This window comes from Mustelus asterias, unplaced genomic scaffold, assembly GCF_964213995.1.
Source record: "Mustelus asterias unplaced genomic scaffold, sMusAst1.hap1.1 HAP1_SCAFFOLD_1372, whole genome shotgun sequence".
NCBI lineage: Eukaryota > Metazoa > Chordata > Chondrichthyes > Carcharhiniformes > Triakidae > Mustelus > Mustelus asterias.
Genome location: NW_027591317.1, coordinates 22,501 through 47,500, shown reverse-complemented (window position 1 = coordinate 47,500; position 25,000 = coordinate 22,501). Strand labels below are relative to the sequence as shown.

Below are 25,000 nucleotides of genomic sequence, written 5' to 3'. Positions count from 1 at the left end.
CAGTGTAGAGGGAGCTTTACTCTGTATCTAACCCCGTGCTGTACCTGTCCTGGGAGTGTTTGATGGGGACAGTGTAGAGGGTGCTTTTCTCTATGTCGAACCCTGTGCTGTACCTGTCCTGGGAGTGTTTGATGGGGACAGTGCAGAGGGAGCTTTACTCTGTATCTAATCCCGTGCTGTACCTGTCCTGGGAGTGTTTGATGGGGACAGTGCAGAGGGAGCTTTACTCTGTATCTAACCGCGTGCTGTACCTGTCCTGGGAGTGTTTGATGGGGACAGTGTAGAGGGAGCTTTACTCTGTATCTAACCCCGTGCTGTACCTGCCCTGGGAGTGTTTGATGGAGACAGTGTAGAGGGAGCTTTACTCTGTATCTAACCCTGTGCTGTACCTGTCCTGGGAGTGTTTGATGGGGACAGTGAAGAGGGAGCTTTACTCTGTATCTAACCCCGTGCTGCACCTGTCCTGGGAGTGTTTGATGGAGACAGTGTAGAGGGAGCTTTACTCTGTATCTAACCCCGTGCTGTACCTGCCCTGGGAGTGTTTGATGGGGACAGTGTAGAGGGAGCTTTACTCTGTATCTAACCCCGTGCTGTACCTGTCCTGGGAGTGTTTGATGGGGGACAGTGTAGAGGGAGCTTTACTCTGTATCTAACCCCGTGCTGTACCTGCCCTGGGAGTGTTTGATGGGGACAGTGTAGAGGGAGCTTTACTCTGTATCTAACCCCGTGCTGTCCCTGTCCTGGGAGTGTTTGATGGGGGACAGTGTAGAGGGAGCTTTACTCTGTATCTAACCCCGTGCTGTACCTGTCCTGGGAGTGTTTGATGGGGGACAGTGTAGAGGGAGCTTTACTCTGTATCTAACCCCGTGCTGTACCTGTCCTGGGAGTGTTTGATGGGGATAGTGTAGAGGGAGCTTTACTCTGTATCTAACCCCGTGCTGTCCCTGTCCTGGGAGTGTTTGATGGGGATAGTGTAGAGGGAGCTTTACTCTGTATCTAACCCCATGCTGTACCTGTCCTGGGAGTGTTTGATGGGGACAGTGTAGAGGGAGCTTTACTCTGTATCTAACCCCGTGCTGTACCTGTCCTGGGAGTGTTTGATGGAGGCAGTGGAGAGGGAGCTTGACTCTGTATCTAACCCTGTGCTGTATCTGTCCTGGGAGTGTTTGATGGGGGACAGTGTAGAGGGAGCTTCACTCTGTATCTAACCCCGTGCTGTACCTGTCCTGGGAGTGTTTGATGGGGGACAGTGTAGAGGGAGCTTTACTCTGTATCTAACCCTGTGCTGTACCTGTCCTGGGAGTGTTTGATGGGGACAGTGTAGAGGGAGCTTTACTCTGTATCTCACCCCGTGCTGTACCTGTCCTGGGAGTGTTTGATGGGGACAGTGTAGAGGGAGCTTTACTCTGTATCTCACCCCGTGCTGTACCTGTCCTGGGAGTGTTTGATGGCGATGGTGTAGAGGGTGCTTTACTCTGTATCTAACCCCGTGCTGTACCTGTCCTGGGAGTGTTTGATGGGGGACAGTGTAGAGGGAGCTTTACTCTGTATCTAACCCCTTGCTGTACCTGTCCTGGGAGTGTTTGATGGGGACAGTCTAGAGGGAGCTTTACTCTGTGTCTAACCCCGTGCTGTCCCTGTCCTGGGAGTGTTTGATGGGGGACAGTGTAGAGGGAGCTTTACTCTGTATCTAACCCCGTGCTGTATCTGTCCTGGGAGTGTTTGATGGGGACAGTGTAGAGGGAGCTTTACTCTGTGTCTAACCCCGTGTTGTTTGTTACAAACTGCCTTTCAGCGACTCACCGTCCCCCAGGAACTGGAGCAGAGCCAGGTCAATGGGCCGTTTCCACTTTGATCCTTTCTGAAGTGCGATCCCGTATCCAGTGGTGGCGAAGACTTTGCCACTTCCGATTGTCACGAGCTTGCAACCGTCATCCTTTCGTGCCATGTAGTTAACCACAGCTGCATCGTAAATAAAGGCGTCCAGCTTCCTGGGGGAGAGGAGGCAGCGTATGTTAGTGACCAAGGAGGTCCTCCACCACCCAGCCACTCCCACACACTGACACACACTGACACACACACACTGACACACACACACACTGACACACACACACTGACACACACACACACTGACACACACACACTGACACACACACACACTGACACACACACACACACACACACTGACACACACACACACACACACACACTGACACACACACACACTGACACACACACACACTGACACACACACACACTGACACACACACACTGACACACACACACACACTGCCACACACACACACACTGACACACACACACACTGACACACACACACACTGCCACACACACACACTCTGACACACACACACACACTGACACACACACACACTGCCACACACACACACACTGACACACACACACACTGACACACACACACTGACACACACACACACTGACACACACACACACACTGACACACACACACACTGACACACACACACACTGACACACACTGACACACACACACTGCCACACACACACTGCCACACACACACACACTGACACACACACACTGACACACACACACACTGACACACACACACTGACACACACACACACTGCCACACACACACACACACTGACACACACACTGACACACACACACTGACACACACACACACTGACACACACACACACTGACACACACACACTGACACACACTGACACACACACACACTGCCACACACACACTGCCACACACACACTGACACACACACACTGCCACACACACACTGACACACACACACTGCCACACACACACTGACACACACACACACACTGACACACACACACTGACACACACACACACTGACACACACACACTGACACACACACACACTGCCACACACACACACACTGACACACACACACACTGACACACACACACTGACACACACACACACTGACACACACACATACTGACACACACACACTGACACACACTGACACACACACACTGCCACAGACACACTGCCACACACACACTGACACACACACACTGCCACACACACACTGACACACACACACACACTGACACACACACACTGACACACACACACACTGACACACACACACTGACACACACACACACTGCCACACACACACACACTGACACACACACACACTGACACACACACACTGACACACACACACACTGACACACACACACACTGACACACACACACTGACACACACTGACACACACACACTGCCACAGACACACTGCCACACACACACTGACACACACACACTGCCACACACACACTGACACACACACACACACTGACAGACACACACACTGACACACACACACTGACACTGACACACACACACTGACACACACACTGACACACACACACTGACACACACTCACTGACTCACACACACTGACACACACACACTGACACACACACACACTGACACACACACACACACTGACACACACACACACTGACACACACGCACACTGACACACACACACACACTGACACACACACACTGACACACACACACACTGACACACACACACACACTGACGCACACACACACTGACACACACGCACACTGACACACACACACACACTGACACACACACACTGACACACACACACACTGACACACACACACACTGATGCACACACATACTGACACACACACACACTGACACACACACACTGACACACACACACTGACACACACACTGACACACACACACTGACACACACACACACACTGACACACACACACTGACACACACACACACTGACCCACACACACACTCAAACACACACACACACTGACACACACACACACTGACCCACACACACACTCAAACACACACACTGACACACACACACACACTGACACACACACACACTGACACACACGCACACTGACACACACACACACACTGACACACACACACTGACACACACACACACTGACACACACACACACTGACGCACACACATACTGACACACACACACTGACACACACACACTGACACACACACACTGACACACACACACTGACACACACACTGACACACACACACTGACACACACACACACACTGACACACACACACTGACACACACACACACTGACCCACACACACACTCAAACACACACACACACTGACACACACACACACTGACCCACACACACACTCAAACACACACACTGACACACACACACACTGACACACACACACACTGACACACACACACACTGACCCACATACACACTCAAACACACACACTGACACACACACACCGCCTCACACACACTGACACACACACACACTGACACACACACACAGTGACACACACACAGTGACACACACACACACACTGACACACACACACACACTGACACACACACACTGCCTCACACACACTGACACACACACACACTGACACACACACACTGACACACACTCACACTGCCACACACACACTGACACACACACACACACTGACACAAACACACTGACACACACACACTGACACAGACACACTGACACATACACACACTGACACACACACACTGACACACACACACACTGACACACACACACTGACACACACTCACACTGCCACACACACACTGACACACACACACACTGACACAAACACACTGACAATCACACACACTGCCACACACACACTGACACACACACACACACTGCCACACACACACTGACACACACACACTGACAATCACACACACTGCCACACACACACTGCCACACACACACACTGACACACACACACTGCCACACACGCACACTGACACAAACACACTGACAATCACACACACTGCCACACACACACTGACACACACACACACACTGCCACACACACACACTGACACACACACACACTGACACACACACACACACACTGCCACACACACACACTGACACACACACTGACACACACACACACTGACACACACACACACTGACACACACACACACTGACACACACACACTGACACACACACACTGACACACACACACACTGACACACACACACACTGACACACACACACTGACACACACACACCGACACACACACACACACTGACACACACACACTGACACACACACACACACACACTGACACACACACACACTGACACACACACACACTGACACACACACACTGACACACACACACACTCTGACACACACACACTGACACACACACACTGACACACATACACTGACACACACACTGACACACACACACTGACACACACACACACACTGCCACACACACACTGCCACACACACACTGCCACACACACACACTGCCACACACACACTGCCACACACACACACACACACTGCCACACACACACTGCCACACAACACTGACACACACTCACACTGCCACACACATACTGCCACACACACATTGACACACACACACTGACACACACACACACTGCCACAAACACACTGCCACACACACACTGACACACACACACACACACACTGACGCACACACACTGCCACACACAGACACTGCCACACACACACACTGACACACACACTGACACACACACACTGACACACACACACTGACACACACACACACTGACACACACACACGCACTGACACACACACTGCCACACACACTGACACAGACACACACTGAGACACACACACACACTGACACACACACACCGACACACACACACACTGACACACACACACACACTGACACACACACACACTGCCACACATACTGACACAGACACACACTGAGACACACACAGACACACACACTGACACACACACACACTGACACACACACACTGACACACACACACACACTAACACACACACACACTGACATACACACTCTGACACACACACACACTAACACACACACACAGTGCCACACACACACACTGACACACACACACACACACTGACACACACACACACTGCCACACACACACTGACACACACACACTGCCACCCACACACTGACGCACACACAAACTGACACACACACACTGACACACCCACACACTGCCACACACACACTGACACACCCACCCACTGACACACACACACACACTGACACACACACACACACTGACACACACACACTGATACACACACACACTGACACACACGCACTGACAAACACACACTGACACACACACACTGACACACACACACACTGACACACACACACACTGCCACACACACACTGACACACACGCACACACTGCCACACACACACTGACACACACACACACTGACACACACACACACTGACACACACACACACACTGCCGCATACACACTGACACACACACTGCCGCACACACACACACTGCCACACACACTGACACAGACACACACTGAGACACACACAGACACACACACTGACACACACACACACTGACACACACACACTGACACACACACACACACACTAACGCACACACACACTGACATACACACTCTGACACACACACACACTAACACACACACACAGTGCCACACACACACACTGACACACACACACACACACTGACACACACACACACTGCCACACACACACTGACACACACACACTGCCACACACACACTGACGCACACACAAACTGACACACACACACTGACACACCCACACACTGCCACACACACACTGACACACCCACCCACTGACACACACACACACACTGACACACACACACACACTGACACACACACACTGATACACACACACACTGACACACACGCACTGACAAACACACACTGACACACACACACTGACACACACACACACTGACACACACACACACTGCCACACACACACTGACACACACGCACACACTGCCACACACACACTGACACACACACACACTGACACACACACACACTGACACACACACACACACTGCCGCATACACACTGACACACACACTGCCGCACACACACACACTGCCACACACACACTGCCACACACACACACCGACACACACACACTGACACACACACACACACGCTGACGCACACGCACACACACTGACACACACACACACTGCCACACACACACTGACACACACGCACACACTGCCACACACACACTGACACACACACACACTGACACACACACACACTGACACACACACACACACTGCCGCATACACACTGACACACACACACACACGCTGACGCACACGCACACACACTGACACACACACACTGACACACACACACACTGACGCACACACACACACAGACACACACACACACTAACACACACACACACTGACACACGCACACAAACTGACACACACACACTGACACACACACACTGACACACACACTGACACACACACACACACTGACACACACACTGACACACACACACACACAAACTGACACACACACACAAACTGACACACACACACTAACACACACACACTGACACACACACTGACACACACACTCACTGACACACACACACTGCCACACACACACTGACACACACACACACTGCCACACACACACTGACACACCCACCCACTGACACACACTGACACACACACACTGACACACACACACTGACACACCCACCCACTGACACACACTGACACACACACACTGACACACACACACTGACACACACGCACTAACACACACACTGACACACACACTCACTGACACACACTCACTGACACACACACACTGACACACACACACACACACTGACACACACACACACAATGCCACACACACACACTGACACACACACACTGCCACACACACACTTACAAACACACACACTGACACACACACACTGCCACACACACACACACTTACAAACACACACAGTGACACACACACATTGACACACACACACTGACACACACACACACTGACACGCACAAACTGACACGCACAAACTGACACACACACACTGACACACACACACACTGCCACAAACACACTGCCACACACACACTGACACACACACACACACACTGACGCACACACACTGCCACACACAGACACTGCCACACACACACACTGACACACACACTGACACATACACACTGACACACACAGACACACACACACACTGCCACACACACTGACACAGACACACACTGAGACACACACAGACACACACACTGACACACACACACACTGCCACACACACACTGACACACACACACACACACACTAACACACACACACACTGACATACACACTCTGACACACACACACACTAACACACACACACAGTGCCACACACACACTGACACACACACACACTGACACACACACACACTGCCACACACACACTGACACACACACACACTGCCACCCACACACTGACGCACACACAAACTGACACACACACACTGACACACCCACACACTGCCACACACACACTGACACACCCACCCACTGACACACACACACACTGACACACACACACACTGACACACACACACACACACTGACACACACACACTGATACACACACACACTGACACACACGCACTGACACACACACACTGACACACACACACTGACACACACACACACTGACACACACACACACTGCCACACACACACTGACACACACACACACACTGCCACACACACACTGACACACACACACACTGACACACACACACACTGCCACACACACACACACTGCCACACCCACACTGCCACACACACACACCGACACACACACACTGACACACACACACACACACTGACGCACACGCACACACACTGACACACACACACTGACACACACACACACTGACGCACACACACACACACTGACACACACACACACTGACACACGCACACAAACTGACACACACACACTGACACACACACACTGACACACACACTGACACACACACACAGACACACACACACAAACTGACACACACACACAAACTGACACACACACACTAACACACACACACTGACACACACACTGACACACACACTCACTGACACACACACACTGACACACACACACTGACACACACACACACTGACACACGCACTCACTGACACACACACACACACACTGACACACACACTGACACACACACACACTGACACAGACACACAAACTGACACACACACACAAACTGACAAACACACACTAACACACACACACTGACACACACACTCACTGACACACACACACTGACACACACACACACTGACACACACACACACTGACACACACACACTGACACACACACACTGACACACACACTGACACACACACTCACTGACACACACTCACTGACACACACACACTGACACACACACACACTGACACACACACACTGACACACACACACACTGACACACACACACACTGACACACACACACTGACACACACACACCGACACACACACACACACTGACACACACACACTGACACACACACACTGACACACACACACTGACACACACACACACACACACTGACACACACACACTGACACACACACACATTGACACACACACACACTGACACACACACACTGACACACACACACTGACACACACACACTGACACACACACTGACACACACACACTGACACACACACACACACTGCCACACACACACTGCCACACACACACTGCCACACACACACTGCCACACACACACACACACACTGCCACACACACACTGCCACACACACACTGCCACACAACACTGACACACACTCACACTGCCACACACACATTGACACACACACACTGACACACACACACACTGCCACAAACACACTGCCACACACACACTGACACACACACACACACACACTGACGCACACACACTGCCACACACAGACACTGCCACACACACACACTGACACACACACTGACACATACACACTGACACACACAGACACACACACACACTGCCACACACACTGACACACACACACTGACACACACACACACACTGACACACACACTGCCACACACACTGACACAGACACACACTGAGACACACACACACACTGACACACACACACTGACACACACACACACTGACACACACACACACACTGACACACACACACACTGCCACACACACTGACACAGACACACACTGAGACACACACAGACACACACACTGACACACACACACACTGACACACACACACTGACACACACACACACACTAACACACACACACACTGACATACACACTCTGACACACACACACACTAACACACACACACAGTGCCACACACACACTGACACACACACACACACTGACACACACACACACTGCCACACACACACTGACACACACACACTGCCACACACACACTGACGCACACACAAACTGACACACACACACTGACACACCCACACACTGCCACACACACACTGACACACCCACCCACTGACACACACACACACACTGACACACACACACACACTGACACACACACACACACTGACACACACACACTGATACACACACACACTGACACACACGCACTGACACACACGCACTGACACACACACACACTGACACACACACACACTGACACACACACACACTGCCACACACACACTGACACACACGCACACACTGCCACACACACACTGACACACACACACACTGACACACACACACACTGACACACACACACACACTGCCGCATACACACTGACACACACACTGCCACACACACACACACTGCCACACACACACTGCCACACACACACACCGACACACACACACTGACACACACACACACACGCTGACGCACACGCACACACACTGACACACACACACTGACACACACACACACTGACGCACACACACACACACTGACACACACACACACTGACACACACACACACTGACACACACACACTGACACACACACACTGACACACACACTGACACACACACACACACTGACACACACACTGACACACACACACACACAAACTGACACACACACACAAACTGACACACACACACACTAACACACACACACTGACACACACACTGACACACACACTCACTGACACACACACACACTGACACACACACACTGACACACACACACACTGACACACGCACTCACTGACACACACACACACACTGACACACACACTGACACACACGCACTGACACAGACACACAAACTGACACACACACACAAACTGACAAACACACACTAACACACACACACTGACACACACACTGACACACACACTCACTGAGACACACACACTGACACACACACACTGACACACACACACACACTGACACACACACACTGACACTCACACTGACACACACACACACTGACACACACACACACTGACACACACACAGTGACACACACACACTGACACACACACTGACACACACACTGACACACACACACACTGACACACACACACACACACTGACACACACACACTGCCACACGCACACTGACACACACACACACTGACACACACACACACACTGACACACACACACAAACGGACACACACACACTGACACACACACACTGACACACACACACTGACACACACACACTGACACACACACTGACACACACACACACACTGACACACACACTGACACACACACACTGACACACACACACACTGACACACACACACTGACACACACACACACTGACACACACACACTGACACACACACACTGACACACACACACACTGACACACACACACTGACACACACACACTGACACACACACACACTGACACACACACACTGACACACACACACTGACACACACACACACTGAAACAGACACTGTCACTGACACACACACACTGACACACACACACACTGACACACACACACACTGCCACACACACTGACACACTCCACAGACACACACACTGACACACACACACTGACACACACACACACTGACACACACACACACTCTGACACACACACACTGACACACACACACACTGACACAGCCACCGACACACACACACTGACACACACACACACTGACACACACACACACACACACTGCCACACACACTGACTGACACCACAGACACACACACTGACACACACACACTGATACACACACACACTGACACACACACACGCTAACACACACACACACTGACACACACACACTGACACACACACACACTGACACACACACACTGACACACACACACATTAACACACACACACACTGACACACAGACACTGACACACACACACACTGACACACACACACACATACTGACACACACACACACTGACACACACACACTGACACACACTGACTCACACACACACACTAACACACACACACACACTGACACACACACACACACACTAACACACACACAGTGCCACACACAATCTGACACACACACACACTGACACCCAAACTGACACACACGCACTGCCACACACACACTGACACACACACACTGCCACACACACACTGACACACACACACTGCCACACACACACTGACACACCCACCCACTGACACACACTGACACACACACACTGACACACACACACTGACACACACGCACTAACACACACACTGACACACACACTCACTGACACACACTCACTGACACACACACACTGACACACACACACTGACACACACACACACACTGCCACACACACACACTGACACACACACACTGCCACACACACACTTACAAACACACACACTGACACACACACACTGCCACACACACACACACTTACAAACACACACAGTGACACACACACATTGACACACACACACTGACACACACACACACTGACACGCACAAACTGACACACACACACTGACACACACACACACTGCCACAAACACACTGCCACACACACACTGACACACACACACACACACTGACGCACACACACTGCCACACACAGACACTGCCACACACACACACTGACACACACACTGACACATACACACTGACACACACAGACACACACACACACTGCCACACACACTGACACAGACACACACTGAGACACACACAGACACACACACTGACACACACACACACTGCCACACACACACTGACACACACACACACACACTAACACACACACACACTGACATACACACTCTGACACACACACACACTAACACACACACACAGTGCCACACACACACTGACACACACACACACACTGACACACACACACACTGCCACACACACACTGACACACACACACACTGCCACACACACACTGACGCACACACAAACTGACACACACACACTGACACACCCACACACTGCCACACACACACTGACACACCCACCCACTGACACACACACACACTGACACACACACACACTGACACACACACACACACACTGACACACACACACTGATACACACACACACTGACACACACGCACTGACACACACACACTGACACACACACACTGACACACACACACACTGACACACACACACACTGCCACACACACACTGACACACACACACACACTGCCACACACACACTGACACACACACACACTGACACACACACACACTGCCACACACACACACACTGCCACACCCACACTGCCACACACACACACCGACACACACACACTGACACACACACACACACACTGACGCACACGCACACACACTGACACACACACACTGACACACACACACACTGACGCACACACACACACACTGACACACACACACACTGACACACACACACACTGACACACGCACACAAACTGACACACACACACTGACACACACACACTGACACACACACTGACACACACACACAGACACACACACACAAACTGACACACACACACAAACTGACACACACACACTAACACACACACACTGACACACACACTGACACACACACTCACTGACACACACACACACTGACACACACACACTGACACACACACACACTGACACACGCACTCACTGACACACACACACACACACTGACACACACACTGACACACACACACACTGACACAGACACACACTGACACAGACACACAAACTGACACACACACACAAACTGACAAACACACACTAACACACACACACTGACACACACACTCACTGACACACACACACTGACACACACACACACTGACACACACACACACTGACACACACACACTGACACACACACACTGACACACACACTGACACACACACTCACTGACACACACTCACTGACACACACACACTGACACACACACACACTGACACACACACACTGACACACACACACACTGACACACACACACACTGACACACACACACTGACACACACACACCGACACACACACACACACTGACACACACACACTGACACACACACACACACACACACACTGACACACACACACTGACACACACACACACTGACACACACACACACTGACACACACACACTGACACACACACACTGACACACACACACTGACACACACACTGACACACACACACTGACACACACACACACACTGCCACACACACACTGCCACACACACACTGCCACACACACACTGCCACACACACACTGCCACACACACACACACACACTGCCACACACACACTGCCACACACACACTGCCACACAACACTGCCACACACTCACACTGCCACACACACATTGACACACACACACTGACACACACACACGCTGCCACAAACACACTGCCACACACACACTGACACACACACACACACACACACTGACGCACACACACTGCCACACACAGACACTGCCACACACACACACTGACACACACACTGACACATACACACTGACACACACAGACACACACACACACTGCCACACACACTGACACACACACACTGACACACACACACACACTGACACACACACTGCCACACACACTGACACAGACACACACTGAGACACACACACACACTGACACACACACACTGACACACACACACACTGACACACACACACACACTGACACACACACACACTGCCACACACACTGACACAGACACACACTGAGACACACACAGACACACACACTGACACACACACACACTGACACACACACACTGACACACACACACACACTAACACACACACACACTGACATACACACTCTGACACACACACACACTAACACACACACACAGTGCCACACACACACTGACACAGACACACACACTGACACACACACACACTGCCACACACACACTGACACACACACACTGCCACACACACACTGACGCACACACAAACTGACACACACACACTGACACACCCACACACTGCCACACACACACTGACACACCCACCCACTGACACACACACACACTGACACACACACACACACTGACACACACACACACACTGACACACACACACTGATACACACACACACTGACACACACGCACTGACACACACACACTGACACACACACACTGACACACACACACACTGACACACACACACACTGCCACACACACACTGACACACACGCACACACTGCCACACACACACTGACACACACACACACTGACACACACACACACTGACACACACACACACACTGCCGCATACACACTGACACACACACTGCCACACACACACACACTGCCACACACACACTGCCACACACACACACCGACACACACACACTGACACACACACACACACGCTGACGCACACGCACACACACTGACACACACACACTGACACACACACACACTGACGCACACACAAACTGACACACACACACTGACACACCCACACACTGCCACACACACACTGACACACCCACCCACTGACACACACACACACTGACACACACACACACACTGACACACACACACACACTGACACACACACACTGATACACACACACACTGACACACACGCACTGACACACACACACTGACACACACACACTGACACACACACACACTGACACACACACACACTGCCACACACACACTGACACACACGCACACACTGCCACACACACACTGACACACACACACACTGACACACACACACACTGACACACACACACACACTGCCGCATACACACTGACACACACACTGCCACACACACACACACTGCCACACACACACTGCCACACACACACACCGACACACACACACTGACACACACACACACACGCTGACGCACACGCACACACACTGACACACACACACTGACACACACACACAGACGCACACACACACACACTGACACACACACACACTGACACACACACACACTGACACACGCACACAAACTGACACACACACACTGACACACACACACTGACACACACACTGACACACACACACACACTGACACACACACTGACACACACACACACACAAACTGACACACACACACAAACTGACACACACACACTAACACACACACACTGACACACACTGACACACACACTCACTGACACACACACACACTGACACACACACACTGACACACACACACACTGACACACGCACTCACTGACACACACACACACACTGACACACACACTGACACACACACACACTGACACAGACACACAAACTGACACACACACACAAACTGACAAACACACACTAACACACACACACTGACACACACACTGACACACACACTCACTGAGACACACACACTGACACACACACACTGACACACACACACACACTGACACACACACACTGACACTCACACTGACACACACACACACTGACACACACACACACTGACACACACACAGTGACACACACACACTGACACACACACTGACACACACACTGACACACACACACACTGACACACACACACACACACTGACACACACACACTGCCACACGCACACTGACACACACACGCACACTGACACACACACACACACTGACACACACACACAAACGGACACACACACACTGACACACACACACTGACACACACACACTGACACACACACTGACACACACACACACACTGACACACACACTGACACACACACACTGACACACACACACTGACACACACACACACTGACACACACACACTGACACACACACACACTGACACACACACACTGACACACACACACTGACACACACACACACTGACACACACACACTGACACACACACACTGACACACACACACACTGACACACACACACTGACACACACACACTGACACACACACACACTGACACAGACACTGTCACTGACACACACACACTGACACACACACACACTGACACACACACACACTGCCACACACACTGACACACTCCACAGACACACACACTGACACACACACACTGACACACACACACACTGACACACACACACACTCTGACACACACACACTGACACACACACACACTGACACAGCCACCGACACACTCACACTGACACACACACACACTGACACACACACACACACACACACTGCCACACACACTGACACACACCACAGACACACACACTGACACACACACACTGATACACACACACACTGACACACACACACGCTAACACACACACACACTGACACACACACACTGACACACACACACACTGACACACACACACTGACACACACACACACTAACACACACACACACTGACACACACACACACTGACACACACACACACATACTGACACACACACACACTGACACACACACACTGACACACACACACACTGACTCACACACACACACTAACACACACACACACTGACACACACACACACACACTAACACACACACACAGTGCCACACACAATCTGACACACACACACACTGACATCCAAACTGACACACACGCACTGCCACACACACACTGACACACACACACTGCCACACACACACTGACACACACACACACTGCCACACACACACTGACACACCCACCCACTGACACACACTGACACACACACACTGACACACACACACTGACACACACGCACTAACACACACACTGACACACACACTCACTGACACACACTCACTGACACACACACACTGACACACACACACACACACTGACACACACACACACACTGCCACACACACACACTGACACACACACACTGCCACACACACACTTACAAACACACACACTGACACACACACACTGCCACACACACACACACTTACAAACACACACAGTGACACACACACATTGACACACACACACTGACACACACACACACTGACACGCACAAACTGACACACACACACTGACACACACACACACTGCCACAAACACACTGCCACACACACACTGACACACACACACACACACTGACGCACACACACTGCCACACACAGACACTGCCACACACACACACTGACACACACACTGACACATACACACTGACACACACAGACACACACACACACTGCCACACACACTGACACAGACACACACTGAGACACACACAGCCACACACACTGACACACACACACACTGCCACACACACACTGACACACACACACACACACACTAACACACACACACACTGACATACACACTCTGACACACACACACACTAACACACACACACAGTGCCACACACACACTGACACACACACACACACTGACACACACACACACTGCCACACACACACTGACACACACACACACTGCCACACACACACTGACGCACACACAAACTGACACACACACACTGACACACCCACACACTGCCACACACACACTGACACACCCACCCACTGACACACACACACACTGACACACACACACACTGACACACACACACACACACTGACACACACACACTGATACACACACACACTGACACACACGCACTGACACACACACACTGACACACACACACTGACACACACACACACTGACACACACACACACTGCCACACACACACTGACACACACACACACACTGCCACACACACACTGACACACACACACACTGACACACACACACACTGCCACACACACACACACTGCCACACCCACACTGCCACACACACACACCGACACACACACACTGACACACACACACACACACTGACGCACACGCACACACACTGACACACACACACTGACACACACACACACTGACACACACACACTGACACACACACACACTGACGCACACACACTGACACACACACACACTGACACACACACACACTGACACACGCACACAAACTGACACACACACACTGACACACACACACTGACACACACACTGACACACACACACAGACACACACACACAAACTGACACACACACACAAACTGACACACACACACTAACACACACACACTGACACACACACTGACACACACACTCACTGACACACACACACACACACACTGACACACACACACTGACACACACACACACTGACACACGCACTCACTGACACACACACACACACACTGACACACACACTGACACACACACACACTGACACAGACACACAAACTGACACACACACACAAACTGACAAACACACACTAACACACACACACTGACACACACACTCACTGACACACACACACTGACACACACACACACTGACACACACACACACTGACACACACACACTGACACACACACACTGACACACACACACTGACACACACACTCACTGACACACACTCACTGACACACACACACTGACACACACACACACACACTGACACACACACACACTGCCACACACACACACTGACACACACACACTGCCACACACACACTTACAAACACACACACTGACACACACACACTGCCACACACACACACACTTACAAACACACACAGTGACACACACACATTGACACACACACACTGACACACACACACACTGACACGCACAAACTGACACACACACACTGACACACACACACACTGCCACAAACACACTGCCACACACACACTGACACACACACACACACACTGACGCACACACACTGCCACACACAGACACTGCCACACACACACACTGACACACACACTGACACATACACACTGACACACACAGACACACACACACACTGCCACACACACTGACACAGACACACACTGAGACACACACAGACACACACACTGACACACACACACACTGCCACACACACACTGACACACACACACACACACACACTAACACACACACACACTGACATACACACTCTGACACACACACACACTAACACACACACGCAGTGCCACACACACACTGACACACACACACACACTGACACACACACACACTGCCACACACACACTGACACACACACACACTGCCACACACACACTGACGCACACACAAACTGACACACACACACTGACACACCCACACACTGCCACACACACACTGACACACCCACCCACTGACACACACACACACTGACACACACACACACTGACACACACACACACACACTGACACACACACACTGATACACACACACACTGACACACACGCACTGACACACACACACTGACACACACACACTGACACACACACACTGACACACAGACACACTGCCACACACACACTGACACACACACACACACTGCCACACACACACTGACACACACACACACTGACACACACACACACTGACACACACACACACACTGCCGCATACACACTGACACACACACTGCCACACACACACACACTGCCACACCCACACTGCCACACACACACACCGACACACACACACTGACACACACACACACACACACTGACGCACACGCACACACACTGACACACACACACTGACACACACACACACTGACGCACACACACACACACTGACACACACACTGACACACACACACACTGACACACGCACACAAACTGACACACACACACTGACACACACACACTGACACACACACTGACACACACACACAGACACACACACACAAACTGACACACACACACAAACTGACACACACACACTAACACACACACACTGACACACACACTGACACACACACTCACTGACACACACACACACACTGACACACACACACACTGACACACACACACACTGACACACGCACTCACTGACACACACACACACACACTGACACACACACTGACACACACACACACTGACACAGACACACAAACTGACACACACACACAAACTGACAAACACACACTAACACACACACACTGACACACACACTGACACACACACACACTGACACACACACACACTGACACACACACACTGACACACACACACTGACACACACACTGACACACACACACACTGACACACACACAGTGACACACACACACTGACACACACACTGACACACACACTGACACACACACTGACAAACACACACACACACACTGACACACACACACCGCCACACACACACTGACACACACACACTGACACACACACACACACTGACACACACACACAAACGGACACACACACACTGACACACACACACTGACACACACACTGACACACACACACACACTGACACACACACACTGACACACACACACTGACACACACACACACTGACACACACACACTGACACACACACACACTGACACACACAAACACTGACACACACACACTGACACACACACACACTGACACACACACACTGACACACACACACTGACACACACACACACTGACACACACACACTGACACACACACACACTGACACAGACACTGACACTGACACACACACACTGACACACACACACACTGCCACACACACTGACACACTCCACAGACACACACACTGACACACACACACTGACACACACACTGACACACACACACTGACACACACACACTCTGACACACACACACACTGACACACACACACACTGACACAGCCACTGACACACACACACTGACACACACACACACTGACACACACACACACTGACACACACACACACTGACACACACACACACTGCCACACACACTGACACACACCACAGACACACACACTGACACACACACACTGATACACACACACACTGACACACACACACACTGACACACACACACACTGACACACACACACTGACACACACACACACTGACACACACACACACTGACACACACACACACACACTGAGACACACACTGACACACACACACACTAACACACACACACACTGACACACAGACACTGACACACACACACACTGACACACACACACACATACTGACACACACACACACTGACACACACACACTGACACACACACACACTGACTCACACACACACTAACACACACACACACTGACACACACACACTGACACACACACACACTAACACACACACACAATGCCACACACAAACTGACACACACACACACTGACACACACACACACACTGACACACACACACACACACTGACACACACACACTGATACACACACACACTGACACACACGCACTGACACACACACACTGACACACACACACTGACACACACACACTGACACACACACACACTGCCACACACACACTGACACACACACACACACTGCCACACACACACTGACACACACACACACTGACACACACACACACTGACACACACACACACACTGCCGCATACACACTGACACACACACTGCCACACACACACACACTGCCACACCCACACTGCCACACACACACACCGACACACACACACTGACACACACACACACACACACTGACGCACACGCACACACACTGACACACACACACTGACACACGCACACACTGACGCACACACACACACACTGACACACACACACACTGACACACACACACACTGACACACGCACACAAACTGACACACACACACTGACACACACACACTGACACACACACTGACACACACACACAGACACACACACACAAACTAACACACACACACAAACTGACACACACACACTAACACACACACACTGACACACACACTGACACACACACTCACTGACACACACACACACTGACACACACACACACTGACACACACACACACTGACACACACACACACTGACACACGCACTCACTGACACACACACACACTGACACACACACACACTGACACACACACACACTGACACACGCACTCACTGACACACACACACACACACTGACACACACACTGACACACACACACACTGACACAGACACACAAACTGACACACACACACAAACTGACAAACACACACTAACACACACACACTGACACACACACACTGACACACACACACACTGACACACACACACTGACACACACACACTGACACACACACTGACACACACACACACTGACACACACACACACTGACACACACACAGTGACACACTGACACACACACTGACACACACACTGACACACACACACACTGACAAACACACACACACACACTGACACACACACACCGCCACACACACACTGACACACACACACACTGACACACACACACACACTGACACACACACACAAACGGACACACACACACTGACACACACACACTGACACACACACTGACACACACACACACACTGACACACACACACTGACACACACACACTGACACACACACACACTGACACACACACACTGACACACACACACACTGACACACACAAACACTGACACACACACACTGACACACACACACACTGACACACACACACTGACACACACACACTGACACACACACACACTGACACACACACACTGACACACACACACACTGACACAGACACTGACACTGACACACACACACTGACACACACACACACTGCCACACACACTGACACACTCCACAGACACACACACTGACACACACACACTGACACACACACTGACACACACACTGACACACACACACTGACACACACACACTCTGACACACACACACACTGACACACACACACACTGACACAGCCACTGACACACACACACTGACACACACACACACTGACACACACACACACTGCCACACACACTGACACACACCACAGACACACACACTGACACACACACACTGATACACACACACACTGACACACACACACACTGACACACACACACACTGACACACACACACTGACACACACACACACTGACACACACACACACTGACACACACACACACACACTGAGACACACACACTGACACACACACACACTAACACACACACACACTGACACACAGACACTGACACACACACACACTGACACACACACACACATACTGACACACACACACACTGACACACACACACTGACACACACACACACTGACTCACACACACACTAACACACACACACACTGACACACACACACTGACACACACACACACTAACACACACACACAGTGCCACACACAAACTGACACACACACACACTGACACACACACACTGCCACACACACACTGACACACACACACACTGACACACACACACACTGCCACACACACACTGACACACCCACCCACTGACACACACACACACTGACACACACACACTGACACACACACACTGACACACACGCACTAACACACACACTGACACACACACTCACTGACACACACTCACTGACACACACACACTGACACACACACACACACTGACGCACACACACACTGACACACACACACTGACACACACACACACACACTGCCACACACACACACTGACACACACACACTGCCACACACACACACACACACTTACAAACACACACACTGACACACACACACTGCCACACACACACACACTTACAAACACACACAGTGACACACACACACTGACACACACACACTGACACACACACACA

At 51.1% G+C, this 25,000-nt stretch overlaps 1 protein-coding gene across 1 annotated transcript in view; it reads right to left on the bottom strand.

Annotated features, from left to right (window-relative positions):
- Positions 1 to 25,000, bottom strand: part of LOC144488205 (glutamate receptor ionotropic, NMDA 2D-like) — a gene marked incomplete at both ends in the record, with an annotated part of 47,338 nt that overhangs the window by 12,494 nt on the left and 9,844 nt on the right. Inside the window, one exon of the mRNA XM_078206233.1 lies at positions 1,804 to 1,991. Within this exon, the coding sequence (XP_078062359.1) occupies positions 1,804 to 1,991 (188 nt within the window). The remainder of the gene's footprint in view (positions 1 to 1,803; positions 1,992 to 25,000) is intronic.